The sequence below is a fragment of the Camelus dromedarius genome, chromosome 11 (genome assembly GCF_036321535.1).
Source record: "Camelus dromedarius isolate mCamDro1 chromosome 11, mCamDro1.pat, whole genome shotgun sequence".
NCBI lineage: Eukaryota > Metazoa > Chordata > Mammalia > Artiodactyla > Camelidae > Camelus > Camelus dromedarius.
The window spans coordinates 42632382-42651952 of record NC_087446.1 but is presented as its reverse complement, the minus strand read 5'-3'; the positions used below and the strand labels follow the sequence as shown (position 1 = coordinate 42651952).

General features: G+C 42.4%; 1 protein-coding gene across 2 annotated transcripts in view; it reads right to left on the bottom strand.

Moving 5' to 3' along the window:
- Nucleotides 1-12217, bottom strand: part of GRIP1 (glutamate receptor interacting protein 1) — a 612763-nt gene extending 600546 nt beyond the window's left edge. For both annotated transcript variants that reach the window (XM_031462799.2, XM_064491721.1), the window contains exon 1: nt 11990-12217. In XM_031462799.2, the coding sequence (XP_031318659.1) occupies nt 11990-12047 (58 nt within the window). In that variant the 5' untranslated portion in view covers nt 12048-12217. The remainder of the gene's footprint in view (nt 1-11989) is intronic.
- Nucleotides 12218-19571: the final 7354 nt, after the last annotated feature.

The window sequence follows — 19571 nt, the reverse complement described above, 5'->3', positions numbered from 1 at the left end:
ATTTGAGACTATCCACCATGCAATCAACCATATCTAAAGAAAAAATTATGTACTAGTTAAGAGTGCATGTACATATGAAACACATCCTTAGAACAAAGAATGATGCCATATAATAACATTATAAATGTTTTCCTAAAAAATATATAAACATTCCCTAATAGGTCTGTCATATAACTATGCAGCCCTTTGGTTTCAGTAATAAGCAAGGAAATTGATTTAGTACTACTTCCTGTGTTTCATATTAAGAAAAAAACAAATGACATAATAAATTATTCAATTAAAGACTTTTTTTATTCCACTCCATTAGAGTACAATGAATTGGCTTAGAAAAATTAAGGCAAAATATACTAATCTTCATTTTACTGGCATGTTATTATACACTTAGTAAAACCAATTGGACTTATCTAGGGCCAGAGGAGGCTGCTAGACAGGCACTGCCTTCAGTTCTTTTCTAAGGATCAAGAATGAAAAAAAAAGTACAGATAAGGAAATATGTAAACTATTCAGATTTGTTTTTTAAAAACACCTTGTCTTTGGCCTAACTTCTTCAAATGCCATGCGTAACAAAACTTATTTTTTCACTGGAAGCAACTGCATGATATAATGCAATGAGACGTTCTGGGTCTCACTTTGAGAACTGCAGGCCTAGGATGTGGCCATGTGGCAGATGAAACAATTGAAGGAGAGGTGGATACAGGAATGAGAAACGAAGAAACGAGAGAGACACTTTATGTGAATATTGAAATCCCCAGGATCATGTCACAAGCAGGGCTGGAACAAATAACAGTGAGCCAGGAGTTCAAAAGGCCAAAGGCTGCAGGAAGTGACTGCAACAAGGAGGAACAGGGGTCTGTGCCGTCTGATGGCATGAGATTCAAAAAACAGGATTTTCAGAAAGAAAGGAAGAACAGTCTGCAAGTAGCATCGAAGAACAGAGAGGACCTTACTCCTCCTCCAGGGGTCTGTGAGAGAAAACTGCCACCACCGAGAGGGCACAGAGGAGGCAAGGAGTATATCCTCTTCTGTTCAAAAGGAGCAGTTTCCAAACACTGAAAGATGAAATGTATAGGAACATGATACAAACCATTGATTAATCTTCTGTTCCCGCCTCTTACGCCCCCCTGCTCCGCCCAATTCATATGTTAAAGTCCTTACCCTCAGTGTGACTGTATTTGGAGATGGGACTCCCCTCCAAGGAAGTTATTAAGGTTAAATGAGGTCATTAATGGTGGGGCCCAATGCCACAGGATTAGCATCCTTAATAGAAGAAACAGTAGAGAGTTCTCTCCCTGCTCCCAACCTCAAGCATGCTCCAAGGGAAGGCCATGTGAGCACACACAGTGAGAAAGCAGCCACTGGCAACCCAAGAAGAAAGCTCTTACCAGAAACTGACCATGCTGACACCTTGATCAATGACTCTGAGCCTCCAGAACTGTTAAGAAAATACAATTCTGTCGTCTCAGCCTCCCAGTTTGTGGTATTTTGTTATGGAAGCCCAAATAGACTGATACACTGCCTTCCCTCCTTTTCAAGTATGCACAGTAGAGGCTGAAAGGGTTGTGTTTTTAGTAAATGCAGTCACTGAATGCAGAACCCAGATCACACTTGATAATTTTATATGATTGTTGGTGATAAAACTAGAACTGCTCTTTGATGGTAGGATGGGGATTACCTGTATCTACCAACATTCAAGTTCACTAGAAAACCAGATGAGGTGACTTCTTAGTAGATGCAGCACTGCAGGTGTCTGATTCTAGCCTGGCAAATTTTCATTCTCCTAACTAAAATTATAGGAGGTGGGAATGAAATAGTAACAAAGAAATTTAAATTTATATTCCCTTGTTCCAGGTTTTCACTTAATGAAAATGTGCTCTGCATATACTAGAAAATGATATATTTAAAAAGAAACACTTTAATTCATCTGAAAAACCTACTTTTAAATGTCACTGTCTTGTAATCAACAGTCCTGACACTTCAGAGGGCAAGGCAGAAATCCTTATGACAATCTAAGTCGAGGATATTCATGCATTCGTCCCAACTCTTTCAATGGAACTTATGATTATTGGTAACAGGAGAAATACTTGACATCAGAAGGTACCAAGGAGGAAAACCATTCACAGATTATATATCAGAATACACGAACAAATAAATACCTACCATATTATCATCTGAATGTCTGTCTATGTTATTTTCCGCTGTTTTGTCGTTATTTTTTAATGTGCTAACAGGTGAAAGCTACATTCATTAACTTTTTCTCAAATGGTGAACTATACCTAAAAAGATACAAATTCTAGTAATTTATGCTGTCAAACTCTAAAAAATTTTCATACTGCCTGCTATACTCAACAACTGTGATGGCAAAATAAATGAACAATTTACCAGTAAAAAATATATTTATTAATTCTAACATCAATTCATACAAGAAGTCTTGAGTATACCTAGTGATCTCTTCTCAACATCTTTATTCAAAATCAAAGTAAACCTTTAAAATATATCAATATCTAATAGAAAATGCACACTGCAATTAGACGACCAACCATGAGATGAAATATGTCAGTTCTCATATTCACACATTTGCTAATGACATACAAAGGGCAGATTTCTAATAAATCTGTTAAGTGAGAAAGGTCTGTGTACAAGGTAGACTGGGAGAAGGTATTGGTCAAAAATCACTCGCCAGCCTCAAGCTATATTACCTCTGGGCTGTTTGACAGTTCTTCTCTATTACTTTCTCCCTTGATGTTCAGATCTTAGGGACAGGTGTCCACCTAATGATGACTAGGACTCTTCCCCCTTATCATTTATTCTCACTTCTGACACAAGAAAAAGGAGAGAAAAACTAGCCCCTGTGCAGTTTTGAGGGCATCAGTAAACACTATGACCAATGACCCTCATCCAGGGCGTGAAGGTCCCTCACTGGGCATGGGCAGAATTTAAGGAGGCACTGGAACTATGCAGTGGCGCCATATGCAGAAAGCGCCATTAACTGGGTAGAGATGATGGCACCTCCCTAGATCCCACAAACTCCATAAGCTGTTGCACCCTCTGGCTCCCAGGGGAAAGAACAACCCTTCACCATGAGTACCACGTAGATCAGCATGCTGCCTAGTACTGCCACCCATCGCACTGCCAATACTGGGGTTGGTATCTAGGATCATAATGGTGCAAAGCAGACCAATGGGAATAGAGGGCTTCACAAGCAAATGATGTGTTCACGCCCAGGAAAGACCAGACGACAACAGACTGTTAAGACCAACGTTCCATGGGCGTTCAACTAGAAATGGTGACGAGACTGGAACCTACAAAAGGCCTGGATTTTGACAAAAAGGTCACAGGCTGTAGGGAATCTCACAATCAGACTCAATGGCAAGGTCCAAGAAGCCCAGATCAGCTGCCAGGATGACAAAGACCAAAAGAGAACAGTCTCATTTCAGTGGATACCAGGCCACAACGTCCAGTCACCAAGTGCGCCAAGTCCAGAGCAATGGACGCAGTGAGGGTCACATGTGGAATAAAACACCCTCCGCCCAGGGCCAGAAGGACACTAAGCCTTCCTGTTCACCCGGCTGCCATCCTGGGAATGAGGGAAGGGAAAACCCTTGAGAAATGAGAGAAATTACCAGAGTTTCTAAACTGGGGACTAATATGCTCTTAACAGACAAGATCAGATGTTTTCTATCTTCAGTGGGGATGGGAACTTGAAGGCAAGATGAAAGCAGCTCTAGAGAATAAGTTATGTTTTATTTGTATATCTTAAAAGTAATGTGTCCATTTTTGCACACACACACACCCATTCCTCTGAACTCTTTTTCCCAACTCTAACTATATAAACATATTCTAAGCCAGTAATATTCAAAGTGTGGTCTGTAGATGGTGCCAATCCGGAACCTGTTTTACTACCTGTCCAGGGTTTGGTGAATACTGAAAATAAGGGGAGGTGTTTAGAAATTGCTATAGCAGTTTGGCATTGCCCAGCATCTAAGTCTGTGAGAATGGGCTCATCCCATTGAACAGGAGGTAGACACGTGCAGGTGTGGTCAGAGTTAGGCGAGGAGTTTCACACGGTGTATTCACTACAGGGCCACATATAAGACTGGGGGGGGAAACAGCCCTTCACCACGAGTAGTCCAAGAACTATAATGCAGATCGGCATGCTGCCTAGTACAACCACCAACTGCCTTGCCAACACTGGGGCTGGTATTTAGGATCAAAACAGCGTAAAGCAGACTGATGAGAATAGAGGACTTCACAAGCAAATGATGCATTCATGCCCAGGAAAGACCAGACGACAACAGACTGCTAAGACCAACGTTCCACAGGAGTTCAACTAGAGAAAAAGTGAGGACACTACTTTCCACAGCAGCAAGTACCGTATTCAAAATGCGAGAGGCAATTCTGTTTCTGGCAAACAATATCAAGTCTCATGAAATAAATGTTAACTTGAAAGGTATTGATCTTTTGGTGCTTTTGTTTCCATTTCATTTGTAAAATCTGTTTTGGCTTTGTGGTTGCAAGGGAGCTATAAGCATCAGGTGTTTACACCAAGTTTTATGTTAGTACATATTTACGTAGCATAATAGAAATAAATGAAGTCAGCAGTGGACATCTGCAAGAATTTTTTCTCGCATTAAAAAGGTTCCATTTCAATTTGAGAAGTCATGGTATCTTGGACATCGCATTGAGGTCAGAAGCCTGGACTGGAGAGAAGCAGAAAGTGAAGAGGGAGCAGTGGCAAGGTGCACTCAGCATCTTGAGCTAGACTTCCAAGTGCAGCAGGGAGGCTGTACTGAAGAACGGTGCAGCCTGTATGTGACTGTAATTTAGTTACATCTTTTGAGTTATTTTGCTATAAGTAAGAGCCTAAAGGGAAGGCCTCATAACATATCTGAACTTCATTTTGGAAGATTAAGAATTAGGATTTTTTTTAATGAAAGTTCCCAATTTATGAAACAGAAATTATGCAAATAATGCCTCCATCCAGAAATGGCCAGCTAAAAGACAATGTACTTGAAGAATCTCAGTCCTTCAACATCTTCTTCCCTTTGTAATGTAACCATGTAGCAATAATAGCTTCTGCCCCACAGCAACGTCAGGAGGTCAGTATGCCAGTATGCCACCAACCATCATTGCTTTCAGATGAGAGTATGGAGGTTCAGAGGGGCAGGCTGTGCCCAAACCAGATAATCAAGAACATGGCCAAGAGAGGACTTTAACCCCACTCTTCTCGTTTTGAATCCAGTATAAAAAGTATTTTAAAACTTTATTCACAGAGCATTTAGTTGTTTTCAGAAAATAATAACTTTTTAAAACCCCACCCAATTCGGTTACTAGGAAGACATTTCTATAAAATAATAACTACCACTTTTCTCCTTTCCAGTTTTAAAAAAATCACTTTAAATTCCAGATTAGTATTAGAAGATCAGTGCACAGGATAATGATTATTCTTCCTTTAGGATTAGATAGTATACAAATTTTGTATAATTAAAAGGAAAAAACTAGTGCCCATTAAGCTATCATCATGACCCAGCCTGGTACCCAATCACTTTGGTGGTCATCTGTTTTTACATTATTCTACCAGATCATGTTTATATTCCCCACACACACATAAATTTGGGGAGGGAGTTAAAAAAGGCAACATGTGGTGGAAAGAATACCAGGCCTTGTATCAAGGCCCTGGGTCTCAAGATACAACTCTGAATCTAATCACTGCCTACACCAGAGAGCCTCCGTGTTTCCTGCGTTCACCTGTCACCAAGTCCTCCTCCTGAGTATCTCTGCATGGCCTGCGACAGGGCAGCAGCCTCTTACCTGATTCCCACCTCTCCAGTCCCTCCTTTTTCTAATTGGTCCTTCTTGTTCCCCTGCTGACCTTTCTAAGATGCAAATCTGATCCTGTCACTTCTCTGTTGGAAGTCCTTCAATTAACTTCTCGTCACCTGCTGGGTACACTCTGAACTCTGTCACCTGACATACAAAGTCCTTCCAAATCTGGCCCTGTCTAGTCTCATCTTCTCCCACCCAGTTTCCCCACCTTGTGGGAAAACACATATTCCTATTCTACAGTCCAAATGCACGTTCACATTCTATACTTCAGCCCCTCAAGAAATCAGCAGTTGTTCTTGGAATATTTTATTCCATAATGCCTTGGAACACACCATGCCCCTTGCCTGAAATATCCATCCTCACAGCCCCTCCCAACCTTCTGAACTCCTCTCATTCCTTCAAATCTTTCCCACTCCCCTTGGGCTACCTCCTTTGAGATTGTCCTTAGAAGCTTCCTTCTTCCCACCTGCCCCAGGCACAGCCAACCCCTCCTCTCAGCCCCCTCAGCACTAATCTGTGCAGGAGGAGAGAGGCTGTTACACCTACAACTCCACAATACATAGCAATCTCCTTGAAAACGGGAACACCTGGGCAACAAGAAGGAACAATTAGAAACCTCTTCCTCATGCCCAATGCCCATCATGTCAGTTAGCTGTCAATATACGTTTACTAAATGTATGAAATGTGGCCTTAGGCACACTTCCCTCTACACTGGAGTTTCTTCTTCTTCCTGAGAGAGTCAGACTAGAATATATCAAAGACCTTGGCCTCATAAAGCTCTGTGTTTAACTATAGCTTTTCATGAAACACTAGACTTTTTTTTTTACTGCTCTATGAAGTTTTTAAAGGATAAAACCTTATCATTTCATCATCAGGACACCTGGAGGTGTCAAGTTTACAGATCTGTATCAAGATACCACAAAAATCAGACGAGTTGTCCTTACTGAGGTCCCAACTATGTGTAAGGTACTGACAGAAATTCCCCCACATTTGTTAACTGCATTTACTCCTCCCAGAAGGTAGACGTTACTTGTCCACACTTTAAAGAAGAGAACACAATGACTCTGAGAAGCTAAAAGATCACAGAGCTAGGAAGGGCTGAAGTGGATTTTTAAACCCACCTCTGTTTGACTCCAAATATCTCGTCCTCCACCACTCTGTGGGGTGGGTCTATGGAATCTATCTGGGATACTAGCCATGTCTTCACATTCTATTCAACACCTGTTTGGTGCTTAAAGTTTAATCACTGTTGAAATGAAAGAAATTCAATCAGGTGCATTTTAATCAGCAGATGTACTTAAAGAACGTTAACTTTCCCATAAAACTGACAGCACCCTTTGGCCACTGACATGTCTAAACAAGTAGGTTTCTTGAATAAGGAGGTTTGTGTGGATAGGTTTTTATATTTATATTTAGAGTATCTTTGAATTTAAGAAAAAATAAACTTTCATAAAAGATAAAACAAGAAATTCAAACCCAGCTTTTGCTTTTGTGTTTGAATAGCATTCTGTTAGACATGTTACTCTGAATTACTATTACTTATGTATTTTGTATTACTAAACTACTATTTCAATTTAACTGAAAATAAACTGATCAAATCCCAAATGCCTTAAACCATCAGCCATCACACAGCATTTAATATAACCATTTTAAAACTCATGATTTTCAATTCTCAGTATCTTTTACCAGTTTAAGTTGGTATTTCTTTCTCTTCATGAAAAACCAATCAGGCTGTGGCAGAAGAAAGTGTATCTGAAGTCCCTTTGGCCACTGGGCCTTCTGACAGATAACCAGGCTGAGAGTTCAGATGGATGGCTTTAATTAAGTAAAATGTTGGCAAAAAAGCAAATGCACAATGGCTATTAACAACATAGTGGTTTCTGACTTCACTACAGTGAGGGAAAATGCCTAATTCTCGTTAATCCTTGCCTTCATGGCAAATATTCTGAAAAGAAGGAAAACTATGTAATAGGTCAAGTCCTTGGTGACAAAGCCGTTCACTTACATGAGATTCTTTAAGTTTAGTCAAATAATTCCACTTAAAAATATGTTGGCATGCCAATCCTTATAGAGTTATTAATAAACCTGTCTAACAAAGTCAGTTTGTCAAAAGCCCAAAATATACTTTGGAAGCTGTTCCCTAGTACATATAACTAAAAAACTCTACTGATGAATTCTGATGAAATATTTGGTGGCGGCTTATTAAAATTCTGTCCATAAATACCGTAAGACATTATAACGTTAATATAATGCTCAAAACGTCATCTTAGGAATGGAACAACTTCTTTTTTGAATTATCTCTTTATAAACAGGTGCTCTAAGTCTTGGCTTTGTAACTTAAAGAAAATGTTTTCATTCTCTGAGCATCAGTTTCCTCATCTGTCAGGGGAAACAACAGTACCTACCTTACTGGCATGAGGTCAGGAAACAACGCACATGAAACATGGACACAGTGTCTGACGCACAGGAAGCTGTCTGTGCATTTTGATTACTTCTCTCTTCCTCACAGCACTCCCCAGTCAAAACTCAAATTGCAAACTGGACTTTTTATTAAGAAGCTTATGTGGGGTAGGGTCACCAGATCTCCTTGTGATGTGGAAAATGAAACAAACCAAAAATGTAATAAAGGCACACCACTTAAACCCCCCTGTGCTTTATCATAGATATTTTATAGAAGCTAATTCTTTATATCTAAAAAGATCCAAATACTCCCATTTGAAAAAACAGAAGCCAAACCTCAGACAAAATAATTCTTACAGGAGTCCAAAGGGAAGTTCTCAACTTCACTTGTAGACCTCCAAAACTTGAGAACAGAAAGGCAAGGGGGAGGGGAGCTATACAAAATGCATACATTTTCCCTTGGTAAATATGTACACACACACACACACACACACACACACATTTACTAACCAAATCCACACAAATCAGAATGGAAGCTACACGACAAAAGAAAGGCATCATTAATTACTGAGGCATCTGTCCCTTTATACTGAGATCTTTCTGAACAACTATATTCCTCTAACACACAATCAGCTAATAAGCAGATTAAAACAACCAATAAATTACTAAATTTAATTTGATTGGAAGGGATATGAAATAGAACTGTTTTCAGAATCATTTCTCTTCTCCTAAAACATTTACCCAAAAGTGTATTAGGTGGTTTCTAAATGCATTGGGTTTATCAGCTCAGGCAGAAAATTGGGGGGAGGACAGAGAAACGTGCCCTGAATTTTAATAGTATGTCACCGTACATGGGTGAATCTTAACATGTCATTTTGGAAGTGACTGCATTTACTGCAACAACCCATATGTTACAGTTTCTTTGCTCAGCATTGCATGCAGTGGCAATAGTTCACTCAATATCATCTTGACAGAGGCCTTCAAGATGAACCCTAGTTATGAGTGGTTTTAGGTATGGCATGAAATTATACAGACTGGCCAAACATCTCCTTGTATGTGACAATACCAAGAAGACAGTTTCCCTAAATCTTTGAGTTGAGATTAGCATTTTTTTTAAGAATAATGCTAAGAAATACTTGTTCAAATATGTGGTCCTTAAAGAAGCTAGCAGCCTGTATTAATTTGCATTATGTTTCAGAAAGAGATTTCGCTAAATAAAATCTACATGAAAAATACTATGCTAGAGTAGTCTCCATAATGAGTTTTAGAATGTTTAAATGTAAACTGGAGTTGGGCGAATGTGGAAAGAACAATGGTTCTCTGAGCACAAGCAATCTTAGAATTTAATGGTAAGATATTAGAAATTGACTTTTTGCTCAATGGTATCCTCAGACAACATTTAAAAAGTATTTGTTCCCTCTATGTTCACTATTTTCCTGACCAACCTGATAGGTCAATATGTCTGTTTATATTTGACAAGAACCTAATTCAACACTATTTGAATCATTTAAAAGGAAGAAAGCTAAATACAATCTGATTTCAAATGCAAACAGAAAATTGCTTATTACAATAAAATTCTCCCAAAAGGATAAGACAATCTCAAGTAGTGTCCTCTGACATAGGCACTATAAACCATGCAGGCAGCTCAGTTCATTCAAATATACATATATATATGTATATATGTACACACACACAATTGAAACACAAACACCAGGTAGGAGATTTTGAAAGAAACAAAACACACGTTTGTGCATTCCCAATGAAGCAGGACCTCAAAAAGAAATGCCACAACCAAACAAAAGCTATACTAATTAGAAAAGCATCACATAATATAAGCAAGAAGTAAGAAACCTTTAAAGTGAAAAAATACACAAAGCAACATTCTTCTATTGGAGAAGATAAGGCAGAACACCCAACTTCTGACTCAGATTTTTATGTTCTGGAGAAAATTCAGTCTTATCTCCACCAAGCAGATTAGGCGATCATCTTTCAAAGTTACCATATATTTCTAAAAGACATACAAGTACATTTTGTCACAATCCAAAAATCTACCCATTTCAGCATTCTGATAAAACTTGTTGGCAACACTCAATGTTCTTTTTAGCAAACGGATACATTTAATACGAAGTGCACTGTGACATTTAGTTGATAGGACAGACACTCCACGCTTGACAGAATGCTTTCATTTAGTGCTTTTACCTGGTTATAAATTATTGGTGCTATTTGCACCTTTTAAGATATGATTTACTAAAGAGAAAAGCATAAGCATTTCTAAAGCAGGAATGCCTTTTTAGTGGGTAAATGTAAGTTCCGTCACCAGAATGTGTGCTGGAAAATGAACGCACATCTCTAATAAGGAAGTGGTTAAGAAGGGATGAATTCCCTGAGTCATTAAACAGGATATAAACCGGACAGGTTGTGCCACCTAGAGAAAAACTGGAAATCGTACATTGGTTCTTCAGTAGTAGGCATTATTTTAAAAGCCTGAAACTTTTGGCATGCCCAGTCACCAAGCCACCTTCCATACCAACTCATGACTCTACTGGATTCAGTAACCCTGACAACTCTTCTCCACTCACCAGATTGGCCTCCTCCTGCTCTCCTCACCCACCCACTCACGCAGCACAGTTTAACCTCGGCCCTGACGGTTGCCACAGCCCATGCGGACCCAGCATCCTGAAATCCTTCCAATTCTAAAGCCTTTTCCTCGAAGCCAGGGCAGGCCGGGGTGGGAGGAGCAGAGGAATAAACCCTGGTGGACCTTGCCAGCCAGGGTCCCACTGAATGCTAGAAGAGCCACGGCGCACACCCCTCTAGCCCCGCGGGGCCCTGTATAGGAAATTTTGGTGCATCAGTACATCACATCCAGGTTACGGAGCTGAACTCCCGGGCCAATCTCTGCACAATCCAAACACCATGAAATAACCTCAACAGAACCGAGCCTTCAAGGTGCAAAAGGCCTTCAACTTTGCTCTCCGCAAGTCACTTAAAAGCAACGTGCCCTGTACACTCGTCACGCTGAAGCACAAAAGGTCTACAAGCCACCTGGCACAGAGAGCCGCCTTTTACAAAGAAAACAGACAGCGATTATGAAAAGCCCGCAGTCCTGCGGTATTAACTTGACAGCGGGGACTGCGCTGGGGCATAACTCATCTCCGAGGCATCACTTCCAGCCCCAGACCCTAAGCCTAGGGACAGCCTTCCCCCTCCTCCCCTTCCCCTACAGAGACCTGCGGCAGCGCCCACTTTCCGCCCCCACGTTCTTCCTCCTCCTCCTCCTCCTCCTCCTTGCTGATTCTCCAGCAACTTTGGGCTTGGCAGCACCATCAAAGCCCAGCCAGAGGCGCGGACACCGTGAAGGCGGCCGCGGGAGGAGGAGGAAAGTTTGAAAAGTCACTTAAAGCACTGCAGGAACCCCCCGGTCACCCCTAGCACCCACCTTGCAGACGGCCGCCCGGGGCTCCACGTGCGAGCCGGCCCTGGAGAAGCTAGAGTTCTCCCAACGTCCTCTCCAGAAAAATCGTGGCCCAACCGAAAAGTTCCCTGCTGCAGCACCCTCCTTCTTTCCCCTTCCCCCACCCCCAAAAAAGAGAGAAACCGAGAGTTCGCACGCCGCCGCCCGGACTCGCCCGCGGCCCCCGAGGGCGAGGCGCCCCTCCCCCATCAGCCGCGGACCCGTCGGGAGGGAGCCCGGGGAGAGGGAGGCATCGGGGCGGCCCCCGGCCCGACCCCCTCCCCGGCCCTCCCCGCCCCGCGCCCCGCTCACCTCGCTCCTGCTCTTCCGCCTGCAAGCAGATGGGGATATTCTTCTTCCAGCCCGGCATGGTGTCTGCTCCTGCGCTCGCTCTCCGGCTCGCTCCTCCTCGCCCGCTGGCTCCTCGTCTCCGGGGCTGGCCGCGCCTCACCGCTCGCCCTCACGGGCCGGCCGCGGCGCGCTCGGGGCTGTTCAGCGGAGCTGAGGCGCCGAGGCGGCTCCTGGGCACATCGAGGCGGCGCCGCGTGCCCCGCGCTCGCCTCAAACTCGCCGGCGGCTCCGGGTGGTGGCCGGGTGGGCCGGGCCGGGCAGAAGGGGCTGCCGCCGGGGGTGGCCGCGGTGTGGCAGGGAGGCCGGGCCGGGCCGGGCCGGGCGCGGGGCGGGGGGCGCGTGCAGGCCGAGAGCTGGGACTGCGGAGCCCCTGTGAGGTGGGCGCGGGGGGCGGGAGTGGGCTCGCGCCGCCGCCTCTGTCCCCTCCTCCTCCTTCTTCCCCTTCCTTGTCTCTCCGCCGCCAGCAGGTGGGACTCGGAGCCGCCGCCGCCGCCGCCGCCGCCGCCGCCGCCGCCGCCGCCGCTGCCTCACAAAGCTCCGCCAGTGGCAGGACTGAGGCTGCCGGCTCCCCGGGCGCCTAGTGGCGGAGCCTCCCCCGAGACGCGCGCGAGGCTGAGCGGGCACGGGGGGGGGCGCGCTCACACCCTCCGCGCCCCGGGCGGCCGGCCTGCCAGGTACCGAGCCTGGCGCCCAGCCCACGCCGCTCCTGCGCGGCCGCCGCTCCTCCCTCCCAAAACCCAAACTGGCGGCTCCACAGGCTCGGGCGACGACCTCGTTGAAATAGGGGGCAGTGTCCTTCCCTCAAGTCCCTCCTCCTCGCCGCTCTCCCTCCGCCCCGGCCGCCGCCCCCTCCCCCAAGACGAGACTTTGCAGCTACGGATTCCCTAACTTCTCCCTCAACTGAGAGAAATCCCAACTTTCGGATGGTCAGCGCCGGGGCCAGAAATACATTTTCTGGTCGGGTGAAAAGGGCGTGAGGAGAGAACCTCTTTTGTTTTCAGTGAAGCCGGGAGACCTTGGCTGTGTGAATGTTTAATCGCTGTCTTCAAGTATAGGAAGGGTTTTATGATCAGGTTTTACGATTAGTTTCTTCCCCTTGTCATAGGCTTATAGAATATCGGTGGAGGAATGAATTAGGGGGGAGAAGGGCAGCTTTACCGCAGAGCCTGGAAGATTCTGCCCAGACTTGGGGGTGCTTGCTAGTGATTTCAAAAGAATCATGCTAGGAGGGGCTCCTGACAGTTTTCCTGATGACACTTGGCAACTGTCTGTCCTGCGGGGTTATGACATCCACCTGCCTTGAGGCTGGGGGCCCGGCTAGATAACACCTGTGTCTTCACCTCCTGAGTGTCTGATGCGGACTGAAGAATTTGGGGCCCCTAAGGCTATAACCACTGGTTTGTAGTTGTCAGAAACCAATCACTGCGCTGTTATGACTCCCTCTGTCCTGCGGTTTATTTTGGCTTCTGAAGGAACGAACTGCAGTTTGCTCTCCCCAACCGAGGACATTGGCTCTGGCCAGCATTCTCTCTCTTCTCTTGGAAACATAATAATACAGCTAGAGGAATGTAATAGCTACAAAAACAGAAAGATAGAATCTTTTTTTCTCTGCCACTGCATAAGCAGTCTTATCAGGCTGGGCTGTTTGCTCCTGCTGCTGCCCCTTGGCCGGGTGGCTGGCTGTCATTACAGAACTTCCCAGCTGCCAAAGACAAGTGGCTGTCTCTCCTAAACAAAGGAGAGGCCCAGGCTCAGAACCTTCAAGGAGTAAAGGAATGAAGGGCAGAGTCTAACCATCCCAGGGGGTTATCAGTAAAAATCCTGTCTGAGCTGCTCAAATCTTCTTTCCAGACTCTTTAAGAAGTAAAATCCAGAAAATCAATCTGAATGTCGCTCCTGTCACCCTTAAATGGCCTACCCTCCATCCTGAAATTAACAAGACTCCTTGGGTACTTTCCTCTCAACCTGCTCTTGTTTCAAGATCTAGTCCAACCTATCTTAAGTGGAGAACAGCATTTGTCATCAGTTCTTCCAAAGGGACAGTGCAAACCCAGCCATAACCAGGATGGCTGGTGTCTGTACAAAGGCTAAAACTTAGGTTTTGACAACATAGAAATGACTGTAGCATCAGCGAGCTTGCTTTTTGTTTTAATAGCATCTTACATAGCATTTTATAGGTATGGGGTTGTTTTGACAAGCATAATTCTAGAAGACCTCCACACTAAGGTAGGGACTAAACCATAATCTTAGAGTTACATTGCAATCGGTGGTACAATTGTCCTGCCAAGATGAGTGACAGGTTACAATTGCTAAGGAGTTTCAGTTCATAACTGTTAAAAGAATAGTATTTTAATTGGGTAGTTAAAATTCCTACTGTGTGTTAGACCCTGGGCTGAAAGCTAGAGATAAAAGAAGAATATCAAAGTTTAGTCGTGGATGATCAAATTAATACATTCTCCTGTGTCAGGGTGAGATATTACTTCATAGATTATGCATCTGAGACTGGTAAAGAACGGATTCACATCTTTCCCAACCTGAAAGTACTTATTGTCTAAACAATTGTTCAACAATATCCAATGCCTCGTATCATCTTTGTATGCACATCTAAGTCATAGGTTAGGCTCTAAGCTGTGTCAGGGGGAAATAGGGCTTATCTCTTTGTATCTCCAGAGCCAGGAACAATAAGCTCTCAGTCAGTGTTTGGTTGATGAGAATGGTATTTAATCTTACCTGGGGTACCTCTAGCATATTATCCAAGGGAAATAGGCCCTAAATGAATTCTTTTCATGACACTATGAAATCACTTGATAATATCAAACCAAACCAAAAGAAAACAAAGAAAAAAAGAACAAAATCATTTAATATTCTGTCTGATATATTTGGTTCCATTGTCCAAAGTCATATCATATTCAAAGCATTCTATAAAAATCTGTTCCAAGGAAGTTGTAGTGCTACAGGGACCTAATGGGGAAGCTATCTACTAATCAGTAGGATATAAGATATATTCTTTTCTCCTTTACTAAATTTGAAAATCAATGTTCTTTAAGGACTACAACTGTACTACTCTCTCAATGCCTGTTTCTAGACATTGGCTCACTTAGATGAAGAATTTGTGCTCCTTTTCCGAACACAAATTCTTCCAAGTTATGCGTGCAGTTTGAATGGCTTAACTGGGTTTACAGAATGCAAAGTTTAATTTAAATTAATTGCTTTACCTTGACTGGTACACAGTTGACTGCACAGGCCATAGGACACAATCCTAAACGTGGCTTCGCTTGATCTACTTTTCTATTTACAATTTTCAAAATAAAGTGGGGAAGAGACATCTTATACTACTAGTGCCTCCCTCATCTGGTAGAAAAGGAAAAAACCTGTAAACTAAAAGCTTTAATTTTCCGTTTGATCCCCTTTTCCAGCTTACGTGAATGCACTCAGTTCGTTACAGAATTAAAAACGTGTATGAAGGAGACAATGCAGAGCTGCCCTTCCATTTCCTTTGTACTCTGACAACTGAGCCTCCAGTCTCTGGCTCACAGGGCCTTTCACTCTAACAGAGTGTTCAGACTTCTTGGGACTGAATTTCATGAGTTTGAGGGGTCCCCCAGGAGATGTAAAATCCCAGCTGTTATTGTGGATTTGCTCCAGGGCCTCAAAACATCCACAATATATTTTTTTAAATCGTGCATTGACTTTTACCAACACACACACTGCATACTAAACAGCCACCTGAAAGTTTCAGTTCTGCTACCAAGACCCAGCACTTCTTTATTGCATGCAGTGAATTTGAACACTTTTTTAACACCTGATATGCACTCCTAGTGGGTAGCCATGGGTTCTTTTAGACATTGTTAACTCACTTTTAGCTGCAAAATCTCTGAACATTTAAAATGAAAGTAGAAGCTTCCTTGGATAGTTTATCTTCTTAGGGAAAAAAAATAAAGAGGACAGAAAGCAAACAGAATGAATCCAAGTGGTTTTCCCTTTAAAATCTTCAGTTAGGAGAACGTAAGTGGGGAAAGGGGAAACATGGGAGAAGCAGCAGCTCTAACATTAATAATTTAAGTAAGGCATGTGTGGAAGATCATCTAAGAAAAATATCAGAGTGTATTTTTAAATGATGGTACCAGGCACAGTGGTTGGAACTACTGGTGATTGATCTTATGTGTCACCTTGACTAGGCTATGGGGTGCCCAGATATTTGATCAAATGATATTCTGGGTGTGTCTGTGAGGCTGGTTTGGATGAAATTAACATTTAAATCCTTAGACTAAGCAAAGCAGATTGCCGTCCCTCATGTAGGTGGCCATCTAAACAGATGAAGGCTTGAACAGGACACAAAGACTGACCCTCCCCAGAGGAAGTGAGAATTCCTCCTGCCTGACACTCTTTGAAGAAGGACATCAGATTTTTCCTGCCTTTGGACTCCAACTGAAACATCACCTACTCCTGGGTCTCAAGCCTCCCAGCCTTTGGACGGGAACTACACCATCAGTTTTGGTTCTCAGTACTTCAGACTCGGACTGAAACTACAGCATCAGTTCTCCTGGGGCACCGCCTTGCTGACTGCACATCTTGAGACTTGTCAGCCTCCATAATTACATAAGCCACTTCCTTAGAATAAATATCTTTACACAGACACAGACACAGACACACACACACACACACACACACACACACACACACACACACGTCCTACTGCTTCTGCTTCTCCAGAGAAACCTGACTAATACAGAGATCTAGATTCAAATCCTGCCTCTACCACATATGAACTTTGTAACACTGGACAATTGACTTAACCTGCCTAACTATGTGTTGCCCCATGTTTGAAATGTAATACCTACATGGCAAAGTGATGGTAAGGATTAAATGAGCTGACAGAGGTAAGTCACTTAACATAGTACCTAAATTGCAGTCAATTATAGTTGGAAAAAATATCAATGCATTGGTTAAAAAAGAAGTCATGCAGAACAGACTCTTGAGACTTATGGGCTGGGCTTCTAACAGTACAAGACCTCCCTAAAATTGTATGCAAATTTTTGTATGTTTATGATTCCATCCCCCACTACCCCTCAACACACACACACATACACACTTGAGAATACAAGAAAGTCTATAGTTTTCATTAAGTTCTGACCAGAATGCCTGATCCAAAAAGACAATAAAGGTCCCTGATAAGAATGAGAAGACTCCATGATATATAATGAACTTTTGGTCTTGTTAAAGAAAAGAGTTAATCCAAAAGAGATTTATCTTCCTAAATTAGCTTCAGGATTACTGACACACTCTACACTCTCTCTTCCCCTTTGCCTTCAAACTTTTCACAAAGTCATCCATACTGCTGACATCCAAGTTTTCAGTTCTGATTCACTCCTGAACTAACTGCAATTTCTCTCTGCAAAAGGCATGATCATCATTTCAGGCCCCTGGGGCGAACACCAGAGGAACATTTTGACTTAGTCCCAAATCCCCGACTGGTTACCATGTTCTTTCAAATCTACGTTTGGAATTATTCTGGAATGTCTCTCCTTCCTTTCCACAAACGTTGCCCTGATTCCCGCCTTTATTATCTTTCACCTGGACAATCCCAATAGCCTCCTATGAGTTCACTTCTTCAGCCTCTCCTGACTCTGAACCACACTGCCACCAACCTTGTTGTTTCCCTTTGAGTAAAATGACTAACCCTCTTTCTGCTGTCTCAAGTCTTCCAGCAATTCCTCATACCTGTTTTATTTTGTCTTCGGCTACAACTGTTCCTTACATATGCCTGCCCTTCCTTCCTTCTTCCCCTTTCCCTCCCTTCCCTCCCTCCCTTTATTTCTTCCTTCCTTCCTTCTTTCCTTGAACTACCCCCAATATCCCCTTAAACCCCCTCTACCTTGCATCACTTCCATTCCCTAAACGTATCATCCACTTCCAAACTTTTATATCTTTTCTCATTAGAACTAACATAGGTCAAGCTCCCCAGGCCAAGAGAAGTTGTCCTACAACTAGTATACCCTGGGGTCACAATGCAAACCCAGGGTATTATCTTTTCACCCCATGTGGAACCCTTCACTTTCATTTTTACTCAGAATAATATTGCTTATGTCTTTCAAGTCTCATTCATATTCTACCTCATCTTGGGATCTCGGTTTCTCTAATTTCCCAACCCCCTGTACTACTGTATTTTCTTGGTTGAAGTATTTTATTGCAAGTTATGTTGTGTAAGTCTGAGATCTATCTTACTGTACTCTTAAGTTTTTATAGGGAAGTATATGTTAGGCAAGTTGACTCTGGAGTAAGATAGACTCTGGAGTTAAATAGTCTAGGTTCAGATCCATCTGTGTGGTCCTGGGTAATCACTTGCTTGTCCCTGTTTCTGTTTCCTTATCTATAAAATAGAGATAATAATAAAACAAATCTCATATCGTTGTTGGGTGAATTAAATGAATTAGTGCATGCCAAGCATTTAGACTTGTGCCTAGCGTAATTATTATATTATTATTATTATTATTATTATTATTATTATTATTATTATTATTATTATTATTATTATTATTATTATTATTATTTTATCATTATCATTATCATTATCATCATCATCATCTTAGGGCCAGGAATGTGCCTTTTGCTTCTTGGCATTGCCTCTGGTGTAAGTATTGCACCTTATAATGTGTGCCCTATGGATGCTTGCTGAAAAGAAGAATGTTAAAAATAGTTTTCATTTCCTAAATAAATCTCCAATGATCATGAAGACTTGGCCCATAAATGTGCTAGTAATGGAAATTTCACTTATTTCAACAAGACTTGACAATATTTCTGGAAGAAACCTTTAAGGTCAGAATGGAGAGCAATGAACATTATTATTATTATTATTATTTTTTTTTTTTATTATTATTGTGATGATGATGATGATAATGAAAAGAGCAAAAATGTCTAATTGAATGAAGGACTAGACATAAATAAGCATTTCATCAGGAAAATTAAATAGATGGTTCTTATCTTCATGACAGAAAGCTTCTAATAATAAATTCAGGTTTAGCCCCTTGAGTATCTAAAAAAATTAGAGCAGTGAGGTGATTAAGGAAACTGACTTCAGAGGGAAAATTAAGGTAGCTAGCTACATCTAGTATAACTTGGCTAAGCAATGACTGAGAGAGCTTTCTTGGTTGAAATTCATGGGCTCAGTAAAGGAGTAAATACCAAAAAGGGAAAGGAATTATTTATCATGTTGGTAGATGATAAATAAAAATAAAGGAAGAAATGAAAGAAAAGGGTAAATTGGTCAAGAGGCTAGATTTAACTTGTACATCCTGTTGGTGGATAGTGAAAAGCACGAATCAGAAAACACTGTGCCAACATTTTCTACTGGTTAGCAAGCAAGCAGATAAGAGATGTTCATTTTGGAAACCAATGTGGCAGTGTATGGAAGTGCAAACTGCATATCATTTTACCTGTTAGGCTATTTTTGGAACTCTCTCTTAAGGAAATTATCAAAGATCTGGACACAAGTTTATGCTCAGAGGCGTTTTTCACATTTTTATTTATGATGGCAAAAATTGGA